General features: G+C 45.9%; 1 protein-coding gene across 1 annotated transcript; it reads left to right on the forward strand.

Moving 5' to 3' along the window:
• The first annotated feature begins 20835 nt into the window (after positions 1-20835).
• LOC140720176 (NACHT, LRR and PYD domains-containing protein 3-like) lies at positions 20836-21924 on the forward strand. The gene is made up of 3 exons (XM_073035056.1): positions 20836-21011; positions 21492-21659; positions 21824-21924. The coding sequence occupies exons 1-3, from the start codon at positions 20914-20916 to the stop codon at positions 21912-21914; spliced, it is 357 nt and encodes a 118-aa protein (XP_072891157.1). The 5' UTR covers positions 20836-20913; the 3' UTR covers positions 21915-21924.
• The last annotated feature ends 1799 nt before the right edge of the window (positions 21925-23723 follow it).

The raw sequence follows: 23723 nt of genomic DNA on the forward strand, positions 1-23723 counted from the left end.
AGGTGAGGCGACGCTTCACTGGTGAGGCTGTAGGGATGGTGTACTGTGTCCGGTGCTCCTGCTGTTCCTCCTGTTTAACGCTGAGACCCGACGGAGGTTGGGAGACCGCTTCGCCGAGCACCTGTTCTCCGTCCGACAGAAGATCCTCTACTATCGCGATGAGGCCACATTCAGGTTAGAGGAACAAGACCTTATATTCCGTCTGGGTTGCCTCCAATCTGATGTCATGACATCGATTTCTCGAATTTCTAGTAATGCCCCTCCCCCCCCCCTTCACCAGTCCTCATCCAATTTTCCCTCTCTTATCTTACTCCTTGCCTGACCATCGCCTGCCATCTGGGTCAACTGGCCCATCTGGGTCATCTGGCCCATCTGATTCATCTGGGTCACATCTGGGTCATCTGGGTCATCCGGGTCATCTGGGTCACATCTGGGCCATCTGGGTCATCTGGGTCACGTCTGGCCCATCTGGGTCATCTGGGTCACGTCTGGTCCATCTGGGTCATCTGGGCCATCTGGGTCACATCTGGCCCATCTGATTCATCTGGGTCACATCTGGCCCATATGGGTCACATCTGGGTCATCTGGGTCACGTCTGGCCCATCTGGGGCATCCGGGTCATCTGGGTCATGTGGGCCATCTGGATCACATCTGGGCCATCTGGTTCATCTGTGCCACCTGGGTCATCTGTGCCATCTGGGTCATCTGGGCCATCTGGGTCATCTGGGTCACATCTGGCCCATATGGGTCACATCTGGGTCATCTGGGTCACCTCTGGCCCATCTGGGTCATCCGGGTCATCTGGGTCATGTGGGCCCTCTGGATCACATCTGGGCCATCTGGGTCATCTGGGCCATCTGGGTCATCTGGGCCATCTGGGTCATCTGGGTCACATCTGGGTCATCCGGGTCATCTGGGTCATGTGGGCCATCTGGGTCACATCTGGCCCATCTGATTCATCTGGGTCACATCTGGGCCATCTGGGTCATCTGGGTCACATCTGGGTCATCTGGGTCACGTCTGGCCCATCTGGGTCATCCGGGTCATCTGGGTCATGTGGGCCATCTGGGTCACATCTGGGCCATCTGGGTCATCTGGGTCACATCTGGGTCATCTGGGTCATCTGGGTCACGTCTGGCCCATCTGGGCCATCTGGGTCATGTGGGACATCTGGGTCACATCTTGCCCATCTGGGTTATCTGGGTCCTCTGGGTCATCTGGGTCATCTGGGTCATCTGGGTCATCTGGGCCATCTGGGTCACATCTGAGTCTGTTGAGACTTCAGTTTTCTGCAAAGGAACAAAAAGCTCCTGAATTAAACTAAATGAAGCAGTCTGGATCCTGATTTGTGCCCTGTGACTGGCCTCTCAATGTGCTTGTGGGAGACGCGAATGGGAAGAGCAGTGACATCGGCGGGTTGCAACAGTCGTAGATCGACCCCACACTGAAGAACAACCTGAACCAGGCCTGGAATTGTTCGGCGAGTGGGGGATGGTGCGAAATACAGAAAGGAACCGCAGAGCTTCTGATGATTGAAAACATTTTCTGGACGGACTGCTGTGTATTCCGTGATATTTCATTACAACCCCCGGGGAGGTGTTCTTTGTTAAATAAATTCCAAGCTGTGAACTTGATCTCCACTTTGCTCTGTGAGCTCCGCCCCGATGCTGTCTGGTGTGGAATGAAATCAGCTGAAATATTTCTCAGAACAAAAGGACCCTATTCCACTGAACTCGGCCCAAATCCTTTAATTGCTTTCTGAAATCACATCTCTCAATACTTCTAGTCGCAGAGAACCTGGGTGAAATTTGAGTAAGCTTGGTGAAAGGAGAAAGTAAGGAGGCAGGAGAGACTGTGGTTGCTCGGCGGATAGGTCGCCTCGGGACTGACCCTGCGCCAATTTAACCCGTTCCATGCTGGATGTTCTCCATATCTCCATCTGTGTCCGGTCTCCTCCAGACATTCAACCCCGGGTCGCGTACAATAAATCTGTTCCAAGATTTTCTCAGGACTTCTCGATTCAGGGGAACTCACTAACATTCATTTATTAACTCTATCACTGAGAGATTATTGCATTTCCATCTTACATATATAGTCGTATGTGTTTGGTTTAGTTGCAGCGGAAAGGACGCTCCCTGTACCTGAACAAGTGAGGGGAGTTTCAGCTGAAACTCTATCCATGTCAGGCAGTCTTTCTTACACAGAAGGCGGATCTCAGATCCTCACAGAACCCAGGCTGGATCAAATTCGCAGCCTGGGACTCGCTGAGCCAAACAGAGAAACTCCACGCCACTGGTTGCGATGAAAGAAAAAGGCGAGATCTCCATGGAAATCCGGACAGAAAGGTTAACGCAGCCTGTTTGTTTTCCTCTTTAGTGTTGCTACATGATCCCACTCCCGCCTCCTCCCGCTGTCAGACCCGTCCTGAGCCGGTGAGAGTTAGTGTGACCCGGACCGCGGCCGTCCAGCTCTACCCCGGCTCACCCGGCCCTGTCAATCTGATGAGCGACGGACACATCACAGCCGAGTGGCCTCGGGAGTAGCAGCTCAGACTCAACTCTCCGTACAGGGTGAGAACACCGGTGCAGGAACACTTTCGGTCACCCGGGTAGTCAGACTGATTTCCCGGGACCACACTGAACACTGTCCGGTTACAACATCAGAAGTAAGTGTTGTCTATGATTCTGTACCATTATTCAGCATTTACAGCGAGGCTCCGCTTTGGTCCGGATCGGAAGTGAATTTAATGGGAGGAGGGAGTCCTGACGTGTTCATGTTAACGAGTCGGTTATTGTCCAAATGGATTCAGACAAACGAGGTCTTTGCCGTCAACCACAAATATTCTCCAGGGTTGTCTCTAACCAGTGCGAGCAGAAAGCATCTTTTACCCCGGTAGTGACATGCGAAATTTCCCACCCGTCACCGATCTCTCTGTAACCAGAGAAGATCAGCAGATGCTGGAAATCCGAGAAGCAGACACAAAATGGCGGAGGAACTCTGCAAACAGGGCAGCATCTATGGAAAAATAAAGTGCAGTCACCTTGGAGACTACAGGTAATGTTCTTTACATCGCGCAATGTAGCAGAAAGGTTTAAATAACATATTAAACTTCCTTCACATTTGAACAACAGTGTCTTGTCGAACCGGTCTGGATTTGATTTGATTTCAGCAGAACCGCCGCTCTCTGTTCAGAAGAATGTGCAAGGACAGTGCATGGACACAGAGACCCTGAACACCGTTTCTCACAGAACAACAAGCCGTGCCTTCCAAATCAGTCAATCGTTTGGCTCCTTCCCCTTTCCATTCCAATCCTGATGAAGGGACTCGGTCCACAACATTGACTGTCCATGGATGCTTCCTGACCTCCATTTACTCCCTGGAATGCAGGAGAGTGAGCAATGACCTTACAAAAGTGTTTTAAATTATCAAGGGCAGAGTAAAGGACTCACTCTGTTTTATTTGTGTAATTTCAGGTCATTGCCAGCAGGCGGGGCTTTCTTCCACCCGGACGGCAAACAAGAGGACGACACTCAACCAAAGTCAGAATGGATACAGGTATGTTCACTGGGCTCATTGTCATTAAAGCTCTGTCCTTCTGGTACACGTGAGGTCAACTCACCAATAGTTCAGAGGAATAAACTTCAGCGATTAAGGGGCAGAGAGAAAGTACCATCAAACGGGGTCATTGATCCGACTGATAAAGCGACCTTGAGCACTGGAACAATTCACCAGCTCCAGCGCAGGTATCTAACAAGGAGATGGTCGAATCACTCCGCTACCATGAGGGTGTGGGCGAAACTCAGACAGGAATATAGCAGCGAGCAAGGTAACAGTCCAGGGAACAGACAGAATTTCTGTCAGTATCTGGTACATCCTGATGTGAGATATGCCTTCAACAGCCAGTGGTTGAAACAAATGTTGCTTTCTCTTTTGGAAGGGCAATGGTGAATTCTCCCCGGATTTTCGGGTTGTTGCACAATGGAGGTGAGGATAGTTTCCCGGTGTCTGTTTCTGTGACCGAAATTTTAAACAGGGAATCAGGGGTGAGGGTGAGGGTGGGTGGTGGTGGCTACTGAAATGACATTGGCGAACAGGATTAAAGTAAAACAAAATAATAAACAGAGAGGGCAACGCACAAAATCTGGAGTAACTCAGCAGGTCAGGTAGTATTGTAGAAAGTAATTAACTATCGACGTTTCGGTTCGAGACATCTTAATCGGAGAATTTGTTAATTGATTTCAGAGATGTCTTGGGCACATAAGAAAGAGTCAGGACTGGTGAAGCATTATTCTGGCTGAAGGTCTGTGACCAGTAGAGTCCGCAAGGTTCACTGTTTCACCATGCGACGTGTGTGATGTAAATAAATCAATAATGAACTGTGATGTAAAACTACATGAGTGGAGTGTTTCGTCGATTTACAGAGTTGGCGGAGTTCATTAAATTTGGGACTGTTGTCAAGGTGTTGGATCCAATTACAAACACTGTAGAAATATGAACAGAGAATCACCAGGTACAGTTAATTAGGGCAAATGTGAGAAGTTGCACTTTGGGAGGTCAAGTTCGCAACGATGTGCACGGTGAATGCGGGAAGCGTTAATAAGATTGATGTACGGACGGGTCTTGTGATGGATATGTGCAGCTCCCTGAAAGTGGCAACACAGTTGGTAGTGTGCCAACGATAAGTTGAGGTATTTGTTACAGATGGGCAATAACTGGATGAACTTTGGTTAAGAGACATTTTCAGTTTTGTGCACAAATCTGGTAACCACATCACGAGAATGATATGAGTGTGTGGACAGGGTGCAGACGAGTTTCACCACAAATCCCAGAGGGAATATGCTTATGGTTAGAGGGTAAAGTTTAAGGGGGCTTTAGGATGCATGTTCTCCACAGAGAGTAATCAATGTCTGGAATGTGCTGCCGAGGGAGGGACTGGAAACAGATACCCAGCAGCATCTGAGAGGGCGGGAACAGACGGACATTGGCCATGTTCCTGAAGATGGGATTGGTTTAAACGGCATCGTGTTGGCATACGCATGGTGCACTCTACTATTTTATGTTCTGTGACTGACTACAGATCTGACTCTGCAATCTCCGCCTTCCTGTAAAATTGTGAGGATCACCACCTGTTCCGGTTTGACGAGATTCTACACGGAGCGACTGGAGCAGGCGATTGAGGAGGGCGTGGAGGGAGTCGGCTTCATGTTAACACATGATCATCATTTCAATGAGCGGGAGTATCACGTAAGTGGAAGGAACATAGATTCAGTGTAGATTCTACTGAATCAATCACAGACCGACAGAACAGGCACAACGGCACCATTGGGCTATGACAATCCTGCAATGCTTGGGGTTAACATCAAGAAAAGAGTTTACATCTGCAGAAACACTGAACCTATATTCACCAATACAATCCTCTATCCAATTGTCGGAACACATTCATTTTTAGACGGGTTAGGATACAGACAATGATTGACAGGTGACTTTAGTAAAATGTCACTTGACGGATATTGCAAGTGGATACGGGACCACTTTACATCACTGTTTTTGGTATCAGATCAGGTTCCCAGTGTTCAACCTTAATGCCTATTCACCAATCTGTGTTCTCCTGATGACCCACGGGATTCCCACAAATCAAATATATAGTGAGCTATTTCTCATCTCATTTCTCGAGTCTACTTTCACCCTGATTTGCAATTGACCAGGCCACACTGATTATCGTCTCTCATTTGAACTACTGACCCTTTTTTGATCAATATCCGAACATGCCTCATGTTTCTGTTACCTTCTGTTTCTTGTGACTATTCCAATCTGAGTTTGTAATTACTACAGCATATACTGTTAACACCTGGAAGTGCAGCATTAGAATAGCTAACACCGAATTACAAATGGTCCTTGTGCTACTGGAGTGCATTCACCTAATACCACCCAGATTGAATTTTAGTGAAGAGCCACACACCATACTGAACACCACATTCCACGTGAGGCAGCTGACAATTTCAATCCAAACCTCTTAATCAACATTACCACCAGTTGGCTTTGGTCTGTCACACAGGCACAATAGTTCTGAATTTGCTGTCTGCTCCTCACTGCCAATTCCCAGCCGTAGGCTGACACTGTTCCCCATCTCCCTCTGATCCCGGCAGGGAAGTGTAAACCTTAGTGTAATTCACTTAGAGGTGAATTTTTTAGGGTACATAATCTTTATGTTCCTTTTAGGTTGAAAGGAAAGGTTCAAAGTTTGAGAGAGACATGGGATGTTGGAAACTTGGTTAGGAAAAAGAGAGATATCTAGAATAAATATAGGCAGCATAGAGTAAATGAGGTTCTCGAGGAATATAAAGAATGTAAGAAGAATCTTAAGAAAGAAATTAGAAAAGCTAAAAGAAGATACGAGGGTGCTTTAGCAAGTAAGGTTAAAATAAATCCGAAGGGTTTCTACAGTTATATTAATAGCAAAAGGATAGTGAAGGATAAAATTCGTCCCTTAGAGAATCAGAGTGGACAGCTATGTGTGGAGCCAAAAGAGATGGGGGAGATTTTGAACAATTTCTTTACTTCGGTATTCACTAAGTAGATGGCTATTGAATTGTGTAAGGTAAGGGGAACAAGTAGGGAAGTTATGGAAACTTTGACGATTAAAGAGGAGGAAGTACTGGCGCCTTTAAGGTATATAAAAGTGGATAAATCTCTGGGTCCTGGCAGGATATTCACTAGCAGGGGCTCTGACAGAAATATTTCAAATGTCATTAGAAACGGGGATGTTGCCGGTGGATTGGCGTATTGCTCATGTGGTTCCATTGTTTAAAAAAGGGTTCTAAGAGTAAACCTAGCAATTATAGGCCTGTCAGTTTGACGTCAGTGGTGGGTAAATTAATGTAAAGTATTCTTAGACAAGGCCTTTGACAAGGTTCCGCACGGAAGGATAGTTAGGAAGGTTCAATCGTTAGGTATTAATATTGAAGAGGTAAAATGGAAACAACAGTGGCTGGATGGGAGATGACACAAAGTAGTTCTGTCAGGTTGGAGGCGGGTGATTAGTGTTGTGCCTCAGGGATCTGTATTGGGTACAATGTTGTTTGTCATATACATTAATGATCTGAATGATGGGGTGGTAAATTGGATTAGTAAGTATGCAGATGATACTAAGGTAGATGGCGTTGTGGATAATGAAGTAGGTTTTCAAAGTTTGCAGAGAGATTTAGGCCAGTTAGAAGAGTGGGTTGAACGATGGCAGATGGAGTTTAATGCTGATAAGTGTGAGGTGCTACATTTTGGAGGGAATAATCCAAATTGGACATATATGGTAAATGGTAGGTCATTGAAGAATGGAGTAGAACAGAGTGATCTAGGAATAATGGTGCATAATGAAGGTGGAAACTCACGTGGATAGGATGGTGAAGAAAGCTTTTGGTATGATGGCCTTTATAAATCAGAGCATTGAGTATAGGAGTTGCGATGTAATGTTAAAATCGTACAAGGCCAAATTTGGAGTATGGTGTACAGTTCTGGTCACCGAATAATAGGAAAGATGTCAACAAAATATGAGAGAGTACAGAGAAGATTTACCAGAATGTTACCTAGGTTTCAGTACCTTAGTTACAGGGAAAGGCTGAACAAATTAGGTCTTTATTCTTTGGAGCGTACAAGGTTGTGGGGTGACTTGATAGAGGTATTTAAAATAATGAGGGGGTTAGATCGAGTTGACGTGGATAGGCTTTTTCCATTGAGAGTAGGGGTGATTTAAACAAGAGGACATGATTTGAGAGTTAAGGGGCCAAAGTTTAAGGGTAACACGAGGGGGGAATTCTTGACTCAGAGAATGGTAGCGTGGAACGAGCTTCCAGTTGAAGTGGTAGAAGCAGGATCGGTATTGTCATTTAAAGTAAAATTGGATAGTTATATGGACAGACAAGGAATGGGGGGTTATGGGCTGAGTGCGGGACAGTGAGACTAGGTGAGAGTAAGCGTTCGGCACGGACTAGAGGGGTCGAGATGTCATGTTTCCGTGCTGCAATTGTTATATGGTTATTTTGCCTTTCTCCTGTCATCGTTACCCCATGACCTCCAATTCCAGACCCACCCAACCTCAGTTGTAAATGCCTTTTCGCACTTGCTCTGTCTATACCTTTAATGAACTTGTATACCTCTATCACATCTCTCTTGGTTCTCCAACACTCCATGGAATAATTTCCTAACCTATTTACACTTTCCCTCGATCGCAGATGCTCATGTCCTGACAACAATCTTTAAATTTGTTCTGCACACGTTCAATTTTATTGATATCGTTTCGAGAGGTAGGTGCACAAATTGCTTCAAATTAGCCTGTGCTACATCAATTTCGACATGATATCGCAACTTCTGTATTCAATATTTTGATTTATGAAGCCCTATGTCCTAAATGCTTTACAACGCCATCTAACTTCGACAACACTTTCAAGAGATTTTTCATCTGTATTCCCAGACACTTCAGTTTCACCGCACTGTTCAATGTCCTACCTCTCAATGTCTTAGTGTTATCGTGGTTTATCCTCAAAAAGTACAACACCTCACACGTGTCTTCATTAAATTCTGTCTCCCAATCTACATTCCACAATTTCTAAACTGTTCAACGTCCCACTGCAATCTCTGACCACCTTTCTCGCTGTCACTGCCTTGGTGTCATCCAGATTTGCTGACCCAGTTTAGAACGTTATCATCCAGAGCGTTGATACATATGACAGACAACAACAAGATCCCTGCCCCACACCTCTAGTCATAGAGTCAGAGAAGCAAGTCTCTGCTGCCACTCTTAGCTTCTCTCGTGAATCCAATATCTAAACTAGCAGACTCTCATGTCATGAATGCCAAGCGACTTAAATCGTATTGACAAAGCTCCCATGATGGACTTCGTCAATGGCCTAGCTGAAATCCCTGTAGACAACTTCCGCTAACTTGTTTTCATGATTTGCTTGGTAAATTCCTCGAGAACCTATAAGATAGGGTAGATGGGATCTACTAGGCACAAATCCGTGTTGACTATCCCTAATCAATCCTTGCCCATCCAAATGCTCATATTCAGTCCCTTAGAGTACCTGCCGGTAACTTTCCCATCACTGTTGTCAGTCTCACCAGCCTGTAATTCCCTGGCTTATTCTTACAGACTTTCAAGTAGCAGAACAACATTACCTATCCTCCAATACTTCCGCATCAAACATTTAAAATATCTTTACTGAAGCACACGCAATCTCTGTTTAGCCTCAAACGAGGGACAAAGCAAAGCCCCAGGAATGTATCTGCCCTAACCTGCTTCAAGACAGTAAATATCTCCTCCTCTGTAATCTGTATAGAGTCCGCCATCACACTGCTGATTTGCCTCACTCTAACTACTCTGTATGCCTCCTGACTAAGTATAAATGCAAAAAACTGATTTAGAATCTCCCCCACTTTTTTCCAGCTTCATGCATAAACGCCCACTCTGAACTTCAAGAGGAGTAATTTTGTTCTGAATATATTTGATGAAGAGTTTGGTATTCTCCTTTCCCTTGTCTGCTAGCGCAAACTCATGCGGTACTTTAGCCCTCTTGATTTCTTACTTTAGTAACTCTTGCATTTCTTTTACTCATCAAGTGCCTCATCTGATCCCTCGAGCCTGTACTTATGATGCGCTCGGGGCCTCAATATCTCTCAAAAACCTAGGTTCCCTGAATATGTGACCCTTGCCTTTTATTCTGTCAGTAAGATTCAATCTGTACTCGTGGTCATTCATGCATTCAAACTTTGTACTCTCAAAATGTCAGTTTAGGAGCCTCACACCAAACAAACACATCTGTTACCAGAAAACAACCAGTCCCAATCCCTTTCGTCAGATCCCTTCCGATGCTACTGAAGTTGGCCTTTCTCCAATTTAGATTCTTAACCCGAGGACCTGACCCATCCTTGCCCATAATGATCTTTAAACTAATGGCATTATGATCACCAGATCCCTGCACACATGCTTGTCGCCTGCCGGATCTTGTACCCTGATGGAATTCCAGTATGTGCTGTTTACAGTCACGACCGCAATTTATTGATTATGGAAACTTCCCTGGACATATTTGACATACACAATCCGATCAAGCCCTTTAAAATGTGGATATCACAGCCAATAAATGGCCAGTTAACATTACCTACCATCAGAAGCCGATGTTTCTTGCAACTGTCTGTGATCTCTCTGCAAATTTGATCCGCTAAGTCCCAGTAGCTATTGGGTGATGCAGAATGTCATCCCATTATCCTGGTCGTTCGTCCCTTATTGCTCAGTTTCACCCATGTAGACTCAATAGATGAGCTCTCCAGTCTGTCCAGTCTGAGCAATGGAGTGATATTTTCCCTTAAGCGACCACTCCTTCTGTAATCCGACCCGGTTTGTTGAATCATGTCTAACGCTACAGAACCCTGGAATGCTGAAAAGCCAGTCTTCACCAATTCCGACCAAATCACATCAATAGTCGCCATCCTGTAATTCAATGTGCTGATCCATGCTTGAAGCTCATCTTCCTTTCCTACAACACTCTTTACATTGAAATAATACGGATTTCGGAAAAAAATAGCTTCATGATGCTCATCCTTTAGCTTCCTGACTTTCCCACACAACCTCTCCATTATCCACTCCGGTTCTTCATTCCCCTGCTCATGTTTAACACATTCCCACTCCCTATGCAGTGCTAACAAACCTTCCCCCATGGGTATCAGTCCCCCTCCAATTCGAGTGCAAAACCATCACGTCTGTCCAAGTCCCAAATTCCTTGGAAGAGAGCCCAATCATCCCAACATCTGAAGCACTCAGTCATGCACCATCTCATCAGCCACACGTTAGACTGTATTATCGTCCTACTTCAGGCCTCACTAGTACCTGGTGCGGATAGCAATCTTGAGAACACAACCCTGGGGGTCCTGCCCTTTGGCTTAGCATCCATGAACACACATTGCAGGAGCTCCTCACACTTCCTGCTCTTACGTCATCCGACGAATCACCCTGACGTTAAGAAAGTTTCAGACTCGATGCGAGAGATCCCCGAGCTTGACAACACACCATCCAGAAATCTTGTTGTCGTCAACAGAATCCCCAGTCTGTTTTCCTAACCGCAGAATTTGCCCTGTTAATGCAGCTCACTCTTCTCAGTCCTTCTGAGTCACACAACCAAACTCAGTGCCAGAGGTATAATCGACATGGCTTTTCTCTTCTAGGTCATACCCGGAAACAGAAAATTTGTTCTGTTATAGAGGGGTTCTCTGCAGTGACAGATTCTGATTTCTCCCTCTTGACAGTCACCCACTTACCTGAGTCCTGCCCCTTGTGTACAGCTCCAGCCCTGTACATCCTTTCAGACAACCTCTCAGCCTCCTGAATGATCCCGGTTTCATCCAGCTCCAGCTCCAGTTCCTTAGCACAGTCTGTAATAAGCTGCAGTTGGATGCACTTCTTCCAGTTGTACTTGTCAGGGACACTGGATTTCTCCTTGTCTTGCCACACCCTGTAGGAAGAACATTCCACTATCCTGCCTGGCATTCCCACTGTTCAAACCGTAAAAACGGGAGCTAAAATATTACCCAAATTCTAGCTAAAGCCTCACTGGACCGTCTCTGACACGAAGCCTCTATTCTCCACACTATCTCTGGCTCACTCACCCTATGTCTGCTCCGCTTAAACATTGCTAAGTGATAATTACTGCACAATCCGTGGCTCAGAATGTCCGGACTGACACCTCTCGCTTCTTTAAATTCTTTCTCCCGCTATGAACACTTCAATGGCAGTTAGCGATCTGTGTCGAGCAGCAAGTGCTGGGTCAGTCCATGCTCAGGGTAGATTTGTACCCATCCCTCCGCTCCTTAATATATTCCCCATTGTTCATTACAGAGCGTGACTGAGCTCGCGGAGTAGGGAAACCGAGCGGGCGCTTCCAAACTCCTCCAAGATCTGGTGATGGAGAAGGGCACCGGAGCCCGGTGGGTGATGTGGGAATCCTTTGTGAAACTACACCATCATTTACCGAAGCTGAGCTGAATATTGAATGAAATACGGGAACGTGGTACGGTGAACAATACACTATGTGTTACAGATGTAAATGCTAATGAATTTACAGTATTACAAAGAACAGACTTCATGCAGGTTAATCTATTTGGACTGGTGACGGCCAGTTCGCCTACATGGACACTGAGCGGGGTTTATCTGAAGTGCCCACGCGTCTGAAAGGTAAGCGATGGAACGGAAATCTCAAAGTCTTTCTTTTACTCTGAGAGTCTGAATACCTGTCTTTCGTGATATGATTAGAGACTGTCTAAACATGGGAGACATTTTTTGTTGCTGTGGCTGGAGGACATGTAACCATCTGTAATTTTCAGCTCACCTTGTACCGTCCGGGTCTTCGGCTGTGCACCTGGAGACATCTATGAAATTTAACCCCATACTCAACCCCATACACCTGCCTTCTCACCATATCTTTTGATGCCCTGACCAATCAAGACCTTCTGCCATAAATATACCCATGGACACGGCCTCCACTGCAGTCTGTGGCTCAGCATTCCAGCATTCACTACTCCTTGGCAACAATAATCCCCCTTACCTGTCGTAAAGGTTTGCCTCTCAACTTTGATGTTGTGCCTTTCAGTTGTGCCACAGAAAACATCCAGTCCATATCCACGCTATCTGGCATTTTCAACATTCAACAGGTCCCAAAGAGATTCCCAACCGAACCCCTCCCCCCCCCGCATTCCGCTAATTTCCAGTGATTACAGGCCCAAAGTTGCCAAGACGCTCCTCATATGTTAACCCCCCTCCCCTAATCCCAGAATCATCATCGTGAATCTCCTCTGGACTCTCTCAAAAGACAACACATCCAGTTTGAGATATGGGTTCCAACATTGTTGACAATACTCGCAAGCGTGGCCTGACTACAGTCTTATAAAGGTTCAGCATTATCTCTTTGTTTTTATATTCGATTCCCTTTGAAATAAATGCCAACATTGCATTTGCCTACTTTGCTACAGACTCGACCTGTAAATGAACCTTCTGTGAATCTTGCTGGAGGACTCCTAAGTCCCTCTGCACCTCCCATTGAGATAATGGTCCGCACTATTGTTCCTTTAACCAAAATGCATTTTCATACATTTCCCAACACTCTATTTCATCTGCTACTTTTTTTGCCCATTCTTCCAATTTGTCTTCTTTCTGGTGCAATCGCATTGCTTCCTCAGCACTCCCTCTCCCTCCACCTATCTTTGTATCATCCGCAAACTTTGCCACAAAGGCATCAATTCCATTATCTATATCATTGATCAAACAATGTGAAAAACTGCGGTCCCAATACTGACCCTGAAGAACACCACTGGTCACAGGCAACAAATCAGAAAAGGCCCCTTTTATTCCCACTCGCAGTCTCCTGTCTGTCAGCCATTCCTCTATCCATGCCAGTATCTTTCCTGTAACGCAATAGGACTTTATCCTGTTCAGCAGTCTCATATGTGGCACCTTATCAAATGCCTTCTAAAAATCCAAGTAAGTAGCACCCACTGACTCTCCTTTGTTCACCATTCTTGTCGTTTCCTCGAAGAACAGATTTACCAGGCATGATTTCCCTTTACAGAAACCATCCTGACTTTGACTTATTTTGTCATTAGTCTCTCGGTACCTCGAAACCTCAACCTTAATAAGAGATTCCAACATTTTCCCAACCATTGAGGTTTGGTTAACTGGCCTATAATTTCCCTCCTTTTGCCTTCCACTCCTGTTAAAGAGTGGAGTGATATCTGCCATCCTCCAGTCCTCCGAGATCATGTCAGAATTAAGTGAATTTTGAAAGATCATGACCAATGCATCGGTTATCTCTCCAGAAACCTCTCTCAGGTCTCTGGGACGTAATCCATCATGCCCTGGTGACTTATCCAACTTAAGACCTTTTCGTATGCCGAGCACTTTTTATTTTGTAATAGCAATGACACTCAATGCTACTGCCTACTACTTAAGGAGCACTGCACACTGCTGACGTCTTCTATCTCACCAACATCATTTCCAATGGTTCAATTTGAACTCTTAACTCACTTTTACTCTTTATATTACTGAGAAAATGTTTATTATCCTGCTTTATATTATTGGCTTGCTTGCCCTCATGTATCATCTTTTCCCTTCCTATAGCTTGTTAAGTTGCCTTGTGTTAGCTTTTAAAACGTTTACTTTCATCCAAATTTCCCTCACTTTTGAAACCTTATATATGCCCTTTTCTTGGCTTTTATGCGGTCCTTAACTTCCTTTGTCAATCACCGTTTCCCACCCCTGCCGCTTAAGAACGTCTTCGTCTGTGGACCGTATCTATGCTGCGCCTTGTGAACTATTCCCAGAATCTTCAGCCATCTATGTTCTGCCGTTATTCAGGCTAGTATCCTTTCTAATCCACCTGGCAGAGCTCCTCTCTCATGTCTCTGTAATTCGCTTTATACCATTGCGCTACTGATATATGTAAGCTGTGCTTCTCACTCTCAAATTGCTGTTTGAATTCCATCATTTTGTGATCACTGCCTCCTAAGGTTCCTTTGCATTAAGCTACCTATTAACATCTTGGTTATTACACAACACCCAATCTAAGATAGCCTTTTCCTGAGTAGTCGCAAGCACAAGATACTCAGCAAAGCTATCACGTTGGTATTCAATAAATTCCCTCTCTTGCGAGCCAACATTTTAAATATGCTTGATTTTCCTATTCCCCTTGCATATTGATGTCCTCCATTACAATAGTGTCATTACCATTATTACATGCCTCTTCCAGCTCCTTTTTCATTCTCAACCCCTCCTCTTGGCTACTATTCTGAGGCCTTAATATAATTCTCATCATGTTTATTTTCACCTTTGCAATTTCGGATCTTGACCCACAAAGATTAAACAAGGATTAAACCCCATATCACGTCTTTCTAAAGATGTAATTCCATCACGAATCAACAGAGCCACACGACCGCCTGAGTTGCCCTGCCTATCCTTCGATACAAAGTATGTCCTGTGATCTTGAGGTTGCAACTATGGCCACGACTCAGTGACGCCCACAAAACCTAAGCGACCAATATAATTGCACCAAGTGTTCGTCCGCCCTGGTCCGAATGCTACGCGCATTAAGTACAACGCCTTCAGTTCTGCATCTGCGCCCTTATGAATTTTACCTGTGTGGTGCATTTCAACACTTCGATCTGTCTGCATTTCAACCCAATCATGAGCTTCTACTTCCTTACATTCATGTTACACCTATCATCTACTCTTAAGCTTCTTGGCGCACCCTCAGCTCTATCATCCTGGTTCCCACACCGCTGCCATGTTAAAACACTCCCAACAGTTCCAGTAAATCTGTCCGCAGTAATATTGGTCCCACTCGTGTTCGTGCAACCCATCCATTTTGGACAGGGCACGCCTGTCCCAGAGGTTGTCCTAATTATCCAAAAGCCTGAATCACTGCCCCCGCTGCAATTCTTCAGCCGCTCATTTATCTGCCGCCTCATTCTATTCCTACGTTCACTATCGTGTGAAGCACACAACAATCCCGAGATTACTATGAGTTCCAGCTTCTCAGCTTCCTTCACGACCACCTCCTGTTTTTCTTCCAGTGTCATTGATACCAATATGTGCCATGACCGCTGGCTGCGCACCCTCTCTTTTCAGCATATTGTGGACGTGCCCAGAAACATTTCAGATCCTGGCACCTGGGAGACAAAGTACCATCTGTGCCCCTTTTAATGTCCACAGAATCGCCTACCTGTCCCTCCGACTATAGAGTCCCCTATTACTGCTGCCATCCTTTTCAGTTCCTACTGTACTGGGCAACATCAGGGAATTGCCTGAATTCATGTACAAGCTCCCTGGAGCAGTGGAGACTGTAGAGGTGTGGTAGGTGTGTATAGCCTGAGTTCATGTACCAGCTCCTCGGAGAATAAGAGACTGTAGGGTAGAGCGGGGTGTGTTACATCGCGACTGGTTCAGCCTGGAAAATGAAACAAAAATAATGTTCCTTTTCTGTGGGTCAGTACTGACTGTTTAAACTTAAAGGGTTGTCAAAAGTATCGGGTCCATTATGAAACATAGAAACATAGTAAACCTGCAGAACATTACAGGCCTTTCGGCCCACAAATCTGTGTCGAAAATGTCCCCACCTGAGAAAGTACCTAGGGTTACCCATAGTCCTCTATGTCTCTAAGCTCTATGTACCTCTCCAGGTTCTCTTAAAATACCCTATCGTATCCACCTCCACCACCATCGCCGACAGCCTATTCCACGCACTAACCACTCTCCGTGTAATAAAGTTAACCCTGACATCTCCTCTGTACCTACTTCCAAGCACCGTAAAACTGTGCCCTCTCATGCTAGCCATTTCAGCCCTGGGAAAAAAAGCCTCTGACTCTCTACGTGATCAATGCCTCTCATCACCTTATACACCTCTATCAGATCACCTCTCATCCTCTGTCACTCCAAGCAGAAAAGGCCGAGTTCACACAACCTATTCTCATGAGGCATGCTCCCCGGTCCAGGCAACATCCTGGTAGATCTCCCCTGCACCCTTTCTATGTGTTCAACACCCTTCCTGTAGTGACGCGACCAGAATTGAGCAAGGCATTGCAAATGAAGTCTGACCATGTTCCTGTCTATCTGCAGCATTACCTCTCGGCTCCTAAACTCAGTTCCATGGTGTTCGAAAGCCAATGCACCGCATGCTTTCTTAAACACAGAGTCAACCTGCGCAGCAGCTTTGAGTGTCTTAAGAATTTAGACGCCACACTGCCAAGAGTCTTTCCATTAATGCTATAGTCTGCCATCATATTTGACCTACCAAAATGAACCTCTTCACACTTATCTGGATTGACCTCCATCTGCCACTTCTCAGCCCAGTTTTGCATCCTATTAATGTCCTGCTGTACCCTTTGACATCACTCCACAACATTGACAACACCTCCAACCTTTGTGTCATCAGCAAATCTACTAACACATAATGCACGGTGTGTTACACCGTGACTGGCTCGGCTGCGAAATGAAAACTCTGTGGCTCAGTCCTGACAGATTAAACCGAAAGGAATATCAGCAACATCAGATCCGTTATGAGAAAAAAATGAACTAAATTGCCCATTGCCCCCCGCCACTGTTACCCTCTGCAGTGTTGCTCAGTTCAACAGAAGCTAAGCAGTGAAACCACCCGCTCCACACAACACTCTCCTCTCCAGAATCACGTGTGCACTTGGTGCTCGCTGGAACACCGGGGAATCAGGAGACTACAAACGGAGGGGCGAGTGGACGCTTTAACAGCGAAACTAAATCAGATCAGAAATGTTTCTGTGCCATCAGTCATTTTCAGACACTCTGTCTCTGAGCTCCAAACAATCTCTTCAATAAGTTTTCTTTTTGAGGAAATACGCGATTGTTCCATGTTCATCAGATCAGGCATTGACAACCTATTTCCTCAGATGTTCGACAGAAACACATGGAGACTCTGCGGGAACAAACTGAAAAACTGAGAGTGAACACGATCCTGATGAGGGAGAAGGTGAAGGTTTTCCAGCTGGTTGATCGATACGCTGAGCTCACGGTCATTTCTACTGTTCGAGATCGGACACTGGTGGAACATGAGCTGCTGGCAAGAGGCAGAGACCACGAGGAGTGGAGACAGAAACATCTCTGCAAAGACTTGGAGAAAATCCACATTGCTGATCTGTTTCAGAATCGTTACTCACATACTTTTCGGGAAAAAATGAAAAGAACTTCAGGATGTTCGGCAGCAGTGGCCGGAGTCCCGGGGATCGGGAAAACAACAATGGTACAAAAGATTGTTTACGACTGGTCAACAGGGAATATATACGAACAATTCCATTTTGTATTCTTTTTCAAATTCCGAGATTTAAACTCCATTAACTGTTGAATAAATCTGAGGGAATTGATTCTGGATCAATATCCTTACTTTGGGAATGTACTGAGAGAGGTGTGGAAGAACCCAGAGGGTTTACTGTTTATTTTTGATGGTTTAGATAAATTCAAACAGAGAATCGATTTTGCTGACAGTCGGAGAGACACAGAACTCAAGCACCAGTGCCCAGATCACGAGTGGTGGTATGACGTGTCGGACATTGTGTACAGTTTACTCCAAAACAAGCTGCTCCCAGGGTGTTCAGTTCTGGTGACCACCCGCCCTACTGCGTTAAATTTATTGGAAAAGTCAAGGATCAGCATCTGGGCTGAAATCCTGGGACTTGTTGGTGGGGAACGGAAGGAATATTCCATCAGATATTTTGATGATCAGACGGTGGCAGAAGCTGTTTTCCAAAGACGTGAAGGAGAACGAGATCCTGTACACCATGAGCTACAACCCCTCCTACTGTTGGGTCCTCGCTCTGGCACTGGGCCCCTTCTTCACACAAAGAGTCAGGGACCCGCAGCGAGTTCCCAAGTCCATCACCCAACTCTATTCCTACTATATTTACAACATCCTGAAAAACCACTGCCGTGAAATTGAGAACCCCCTTGAGGTGTTACTCAGAGTTGGTCAGATGGCCTTCAGAGGAGTGTCCGAGAAGAAGATTGTGTTTACGGGTGAAGATTTGATCAACTACAATCTGCAGCCTTCCCAGTTCCTGTCCGAGTTCCTGATGGAGCTTTTGGAGAGAGAAGATTTTGTCCGGAGCGTGGTGTACACGTTCCCACACCTCACCATCCAAGAGTTTGTAGCTGCAGTCGCACAATTCCTGACTCTAGATCCCGGCGATGTCCTGAAATTGCTCACTGAAGCCCAGAACACGACAGACGAACGATTTCAGGTATTTCTGCGTTTTGTTGGTGGTCTCTTCTCCCCAATGACAGCTCGGGGCCTGGAGGAGTTTCTGGGTCCATTTCTTCATCAAACAACCTGCCGGGTGATTGACTGGGTGAAGGAGGAGGTTAAACGCCAGATTGGAAACGCGAGGAGTGAAGCTGGTAAAAGGAGCCTCCTGAACACATTGCACTTCCTGTTTGAGTCTCAGAATCGTGGACTGGCTCAGGCTACACTGGGATCTGTGGAAAATCTTTGATTCAGTGAAATGTCACTGACCCCGATTGACTGCGCGGTCCTGTCCCATGTCATCGGATTCTGTGATACAATAATAAACCTCGATCTGGCTGGCAGCCACAGTCAGTGTGAAGGAATCCAGCGGCTGGGACCCGGGCTGCACAAGTGCCAGGATTTGAGGTAACTTGATTTATCGCTCACTCTGAACTGTGAAACTTCCATTGTGATTTTGGCAAAGTTGTAGTAAATCCGATTGTGAAGAATTGTGTAAAATGACTAGGGGATCGATCCGTATTTCCCCAAGGATGAGAGGTTTCTGTGTTTCGTTGTTAAGGGGTGTGGAGCTTTAGATTAGTAAACAATGGTCATTTGTTTAATGGTAGTAAATCACGGGAATGTCCGTGACTGCAGCAGGTTGGTCAGAGTTTCACACACCCTTCCCGGTGAAGGACAAGAGATCGTCAGCGGACTGTCCCTATGAGAAGGAAATAATTATCATTATGAAATTGTCCTCCACTGCCCTTCCCCGCGTGTGACTATCACCATCAGTCCACCTGTGTGACTGTGTTCACTACCAGATACCCAGACCCCATGGATGCATCTGTTCTCCCGCTTGTGGGCCTCAGTTCAGATCCACCCCTCCCGTGCAATCCCTCGTCTTGTTGGAATTTCTTTTCCCATCAGTATCCTGCTATGGGATCTCGCTTTCCCATCCCTCTTCCTCTTGTGGGATCTCTTCTCCTTCCTCATGTGGGGCCACTCCTCTTTCTTCTTCTGGGATCTCTCTTCTTTCCTCATGTGGGATCTCTCCTCTTTCCTCTGTGGGACATCTCCAGCCTCCTCCGTGATCTCTCTTCCTCAATCACCATCCTCTTGCAGGTTATCTCTTCCTATCCCTTTTCCTCAGGTGGGTTCGCTTCCACCATCTCCCATCGACACTTTCCCATTAACAAATCTTCCTCACTGCGGGACTTCCCCCATCCTTCAACCCCGCCCCTCCCGACCCTCCCACGTCTGGAACACGTTTCTAACTATTGGTGAATGACACAGAATATGTGGAGTTTACAGGGTCACGTTGACAGACAAACTTACTGACAGTCGGTAAATACCCTGGAGCTGGGCAGTGAGGAACATTGACGGTGATGGGAACTCCGACCGGTGATTTACTGACGGGTTTAATTTTTCCTGAAATATCTGAGTAAGAGAAATTCCCTCAGACACGGGTTGAATCACTTTGTTCATCAATTTGTTTAGACTTGGGCGTAATGAACTGGGAGATTCTGGAATGACACCGGTGTCGCGGCACTAAACAACCTGGAGTGTAAAATAGAGAAACTGCGGTAAGTACGGGACTGTGGGAGATTGTGTTTACAGTCACTGGGTGTCTGACACTGAACACTAACGAGATATGTAATTGTGTTACTGATAAACACTGGGGATTTGTACCGTCTCCTGTCTCGCTGTGTCCTTCACCCCGCTCTCTCTCATCTCCAGGCTGAGCCATGTCGGTGTCACAGAATCCGGTGCCAAGGAACTCACTTCCGCACTCAATACAAACCGATCACTTACGGAGCTGCTACTGAGTGAAAATGACCTGGGAGATTCCGGAGCGAAACTGGTGTCTGCGGCTCTGAGGAATCCGGAGTGTAAAATACGGAAACTGGGGTAAGTACCAGACTGTGGGAGATTGTGTTTACAGTCACTGGGTGTCTGGCACTGAACATTAACGTGATCAGTTATTGTGTTACTGATAAACACTGGAGATTTGTACCGTCTCCTGTCTCTCTGTCCTTCTGCCTCACTGTCTCTCATCTCCAGGCTGGAGAGAGTCGGTCTCACAGATTCTGGGGCCGAGGATCTCGCCTCCGCACTCAGAACAAACCCATCACTGATGGAGCTATACCTGGGTGATAATAAGCTGGGAGATACCGGAGTTAAACTGATGTCTGTGGGTTTGAGGAACCCGGAGTGTAAAATACAGAAACTGCGGTAAGTACCAGACTGGGGTATTGAGTTTACAGTCACTGGGTGTCTGACACTGAACAATAATGTGATCAGTAATGGTGTTGCTAATAAACACTGGGGATCTGCAGCGTCTCCTTTCTCTCTGTGTCCGTCATCCTCACTCTCTCTCTCATCTCCAAGCTGGAGAGAGTCGGTCTCACAGAAACTGGTGCTGAGGATCTCGCCTCCGCTCTCAGTACAAACCCATCACTGACGGAGCTGCAACTGAGTGATAATGAACTGGGAGATTCAGGAGTGAAACTGGTGTCCACGGCTTGAGGAACCCGGGGTGTAAAATACAGAAACTGGTGTAAGTACCAGACTGTGGGAGATTGTGTTTACAGTCACTGAGTGTCTGACACTGAACATTAATGTGATCAGTAATTGTGTTACTGATAAACACCGAGGATTTGCTCCGTCTCCTGTCTCTCTGCGTCCTTCACCCTCGCTCTTTCTCATCTCCAGGCTGGACAATGTCGGTCTCACAGATTCTGGTATCGAGGATCTCAGCTCCGCTCTCAGTACAAATTTATCACTGACGGAGCTGGACCTAGGATGGAACTCTCTCACAGATCGATCTGTCCCCGGTCTCCGCCGCCTCATACTGACTCTCCCCAGTCTGGTGTGGATCCGGTGAGTGTTTGTGTTAATGTTCAATGTGATAAAATAACAGCGGATCCGCGGATTTTCTGGTGATATTTGTCTGTGAGTGTTGTTGAAACATTAACCTCAGTCTCCTGTAACTGATACTGTTGTGTAATCTGTTTATTTCATCTTTATTCCTCCATCTGTTTCAGGCTGGGTGGGAATCAGTTCAGTGAGACCGGGAGGAAGGAACTGAGATCTCTGCAGGAACCCAGACCCGGACTAGGAGTGTGGACCGCGTGAACCTTTATTCTTTCTTTATTATTTCTTTCGTTTAGAAAAGCAACGTGCCCAATTCAATTCCATTCATCAGCTTAATATTGATGGTGTGACCACAGAGTAATCTAATAAAAATAGTAAAATATTGTTCTGCTTGTTCTGCTCAAAGTATTGTGAAGCATCTACACTACATTTCATGAATGATATTAATATTCTTAGGAAGCTGTCCAATGATTAGAAAGTCTTGTGTGATGCTCTTATTACCTTGGGAGAGGTTAAGGCTGCCATTTCAAATTTAAAAATCAATAAGTCGCCGGGTGTGGACGGTCTGACTGCAGAATTTTGTAAGATGTTTTCTGACACCTTAGCTCACTTTTTACTAAAATTGTTATTTTAGAATACATTGGTAAAGGATTTCTTCCCACTTCTTTAACACAGGGCCTTATTACTTTAATTCCCAAACCAAGAAAAGATAAATTATTTATCAATAATTGGTATCCTATTTGCCTTCTCAATAGTGATTATAAAATTCTGGCCCAAATCATTGCTAACACAATGAACATAGTTTTACCATTTATTATTGACGAAACACAGTCAGGTTTCATAAAGGGTCATCATATCTCTAATAATGTCAGATTAATTATACTCATCTTGTTCAAAATGCTAGTTTTATACTGTTTTAGATTTTTGCAAAGCTTTTGATACTATTGAGCATCAGTTTATCTTCACTGCTCTTGGTAAATTTGGATTTGGTCCATTCTTTTGCAAGGCGGGGTGGAATCATCCTGGGAGATAATCTTTTTGCTCCCCTTGCTGAGGACGGTGCATTCAGCAGTCTGGCCGATATAATGATGTTAAATTGACAAATCCCTCGGCAGTGAGCCTGGATCTACAGCGCTCTCGGACGCGGGCCTGAAGTGTGATTTTATAACCATCGGTTCCGCGATGCAGAGTGATGGTGAGAAACGGGAATGATTATTCAGACTGGCACTCGATGTCGCCGGTCAGCTAATTGTGTGTGAATGTGAGTGAGTCGAGAGCAGCTTATTTATTCCCGCACGTCAGCAGCTCATACGTTGTTTAACTTACACTTGTCATGATGAATTCAATAAACCGCTGTAGCTTCCTGTCATGGTGTCGGACTTTATTCTCATCAGAGCAGAAACGATGACCTGGGGTTACTGCTGCCCTCCGCCCCCGGAGAACTACAATAATGGGTCTGAGCTCCTCACACTGACACAGTAGCGTCTCAGCCCCAGGCTGAGGGATGTCGGACTTGCGGCGTCTAGGTTCTCAGGATTTCATCTCCACTCTATCCCCATCGTGGCTAACTGCCCCTGCAGACAGTTAAAATCGACTGTTACGTCAGACGTGATTTCACTTATGTCCCAAGTACGATAGGGATGGGGGATGGAATACCGGCGTTGGGCACAGGGTGAAGCTCCCTCTACATCATCCCATCACACACACTCCCTGGGTCAGACACAGAATGAAGCTCCCTCCACACCGACCCATCACACACTCCCGGGGTCAGACACAGAGTGAAGCTCCCTCCACAGCGACCCATCACACACTCCCGGGGTCAGACACAGAGTGAAGCTCCCTCCACAGCGACCCATCACACACTCCTGGGGTCAGACACGGAGTAAAACTCTCTCATCGCTGTCCGATCTCGCCCTCTCATACCCAGCCACGGAGAAGCGGTCTCTGTGGCGTGAGATGTATCAGCTAAGTTCAGATTGAAACCGTAGCACAGGAACATCCTCCATCCCACGAGTTGAATCTACGTAGGGGTGGTCAGAGAGATGGGGAGTGATACAGGGTGCACGGAGG

Source organism: Hemitrygon akajei, unplaced genomic scaffold (assembly GCF_048418815.1).
Source record: "Hemitrygon akajei unplaced genomic scaffold, sHemAka1.3 Scf000037, whole genome shotgun sequence".
In the NCBI taxonomy this organism is placed as follows: Eukaryota; Metazoa; Chordata; class Chondrichthyes; order Myliobatiformes; family Dasyatidae; genus Hemitrygon; species Hemitrygon akajei.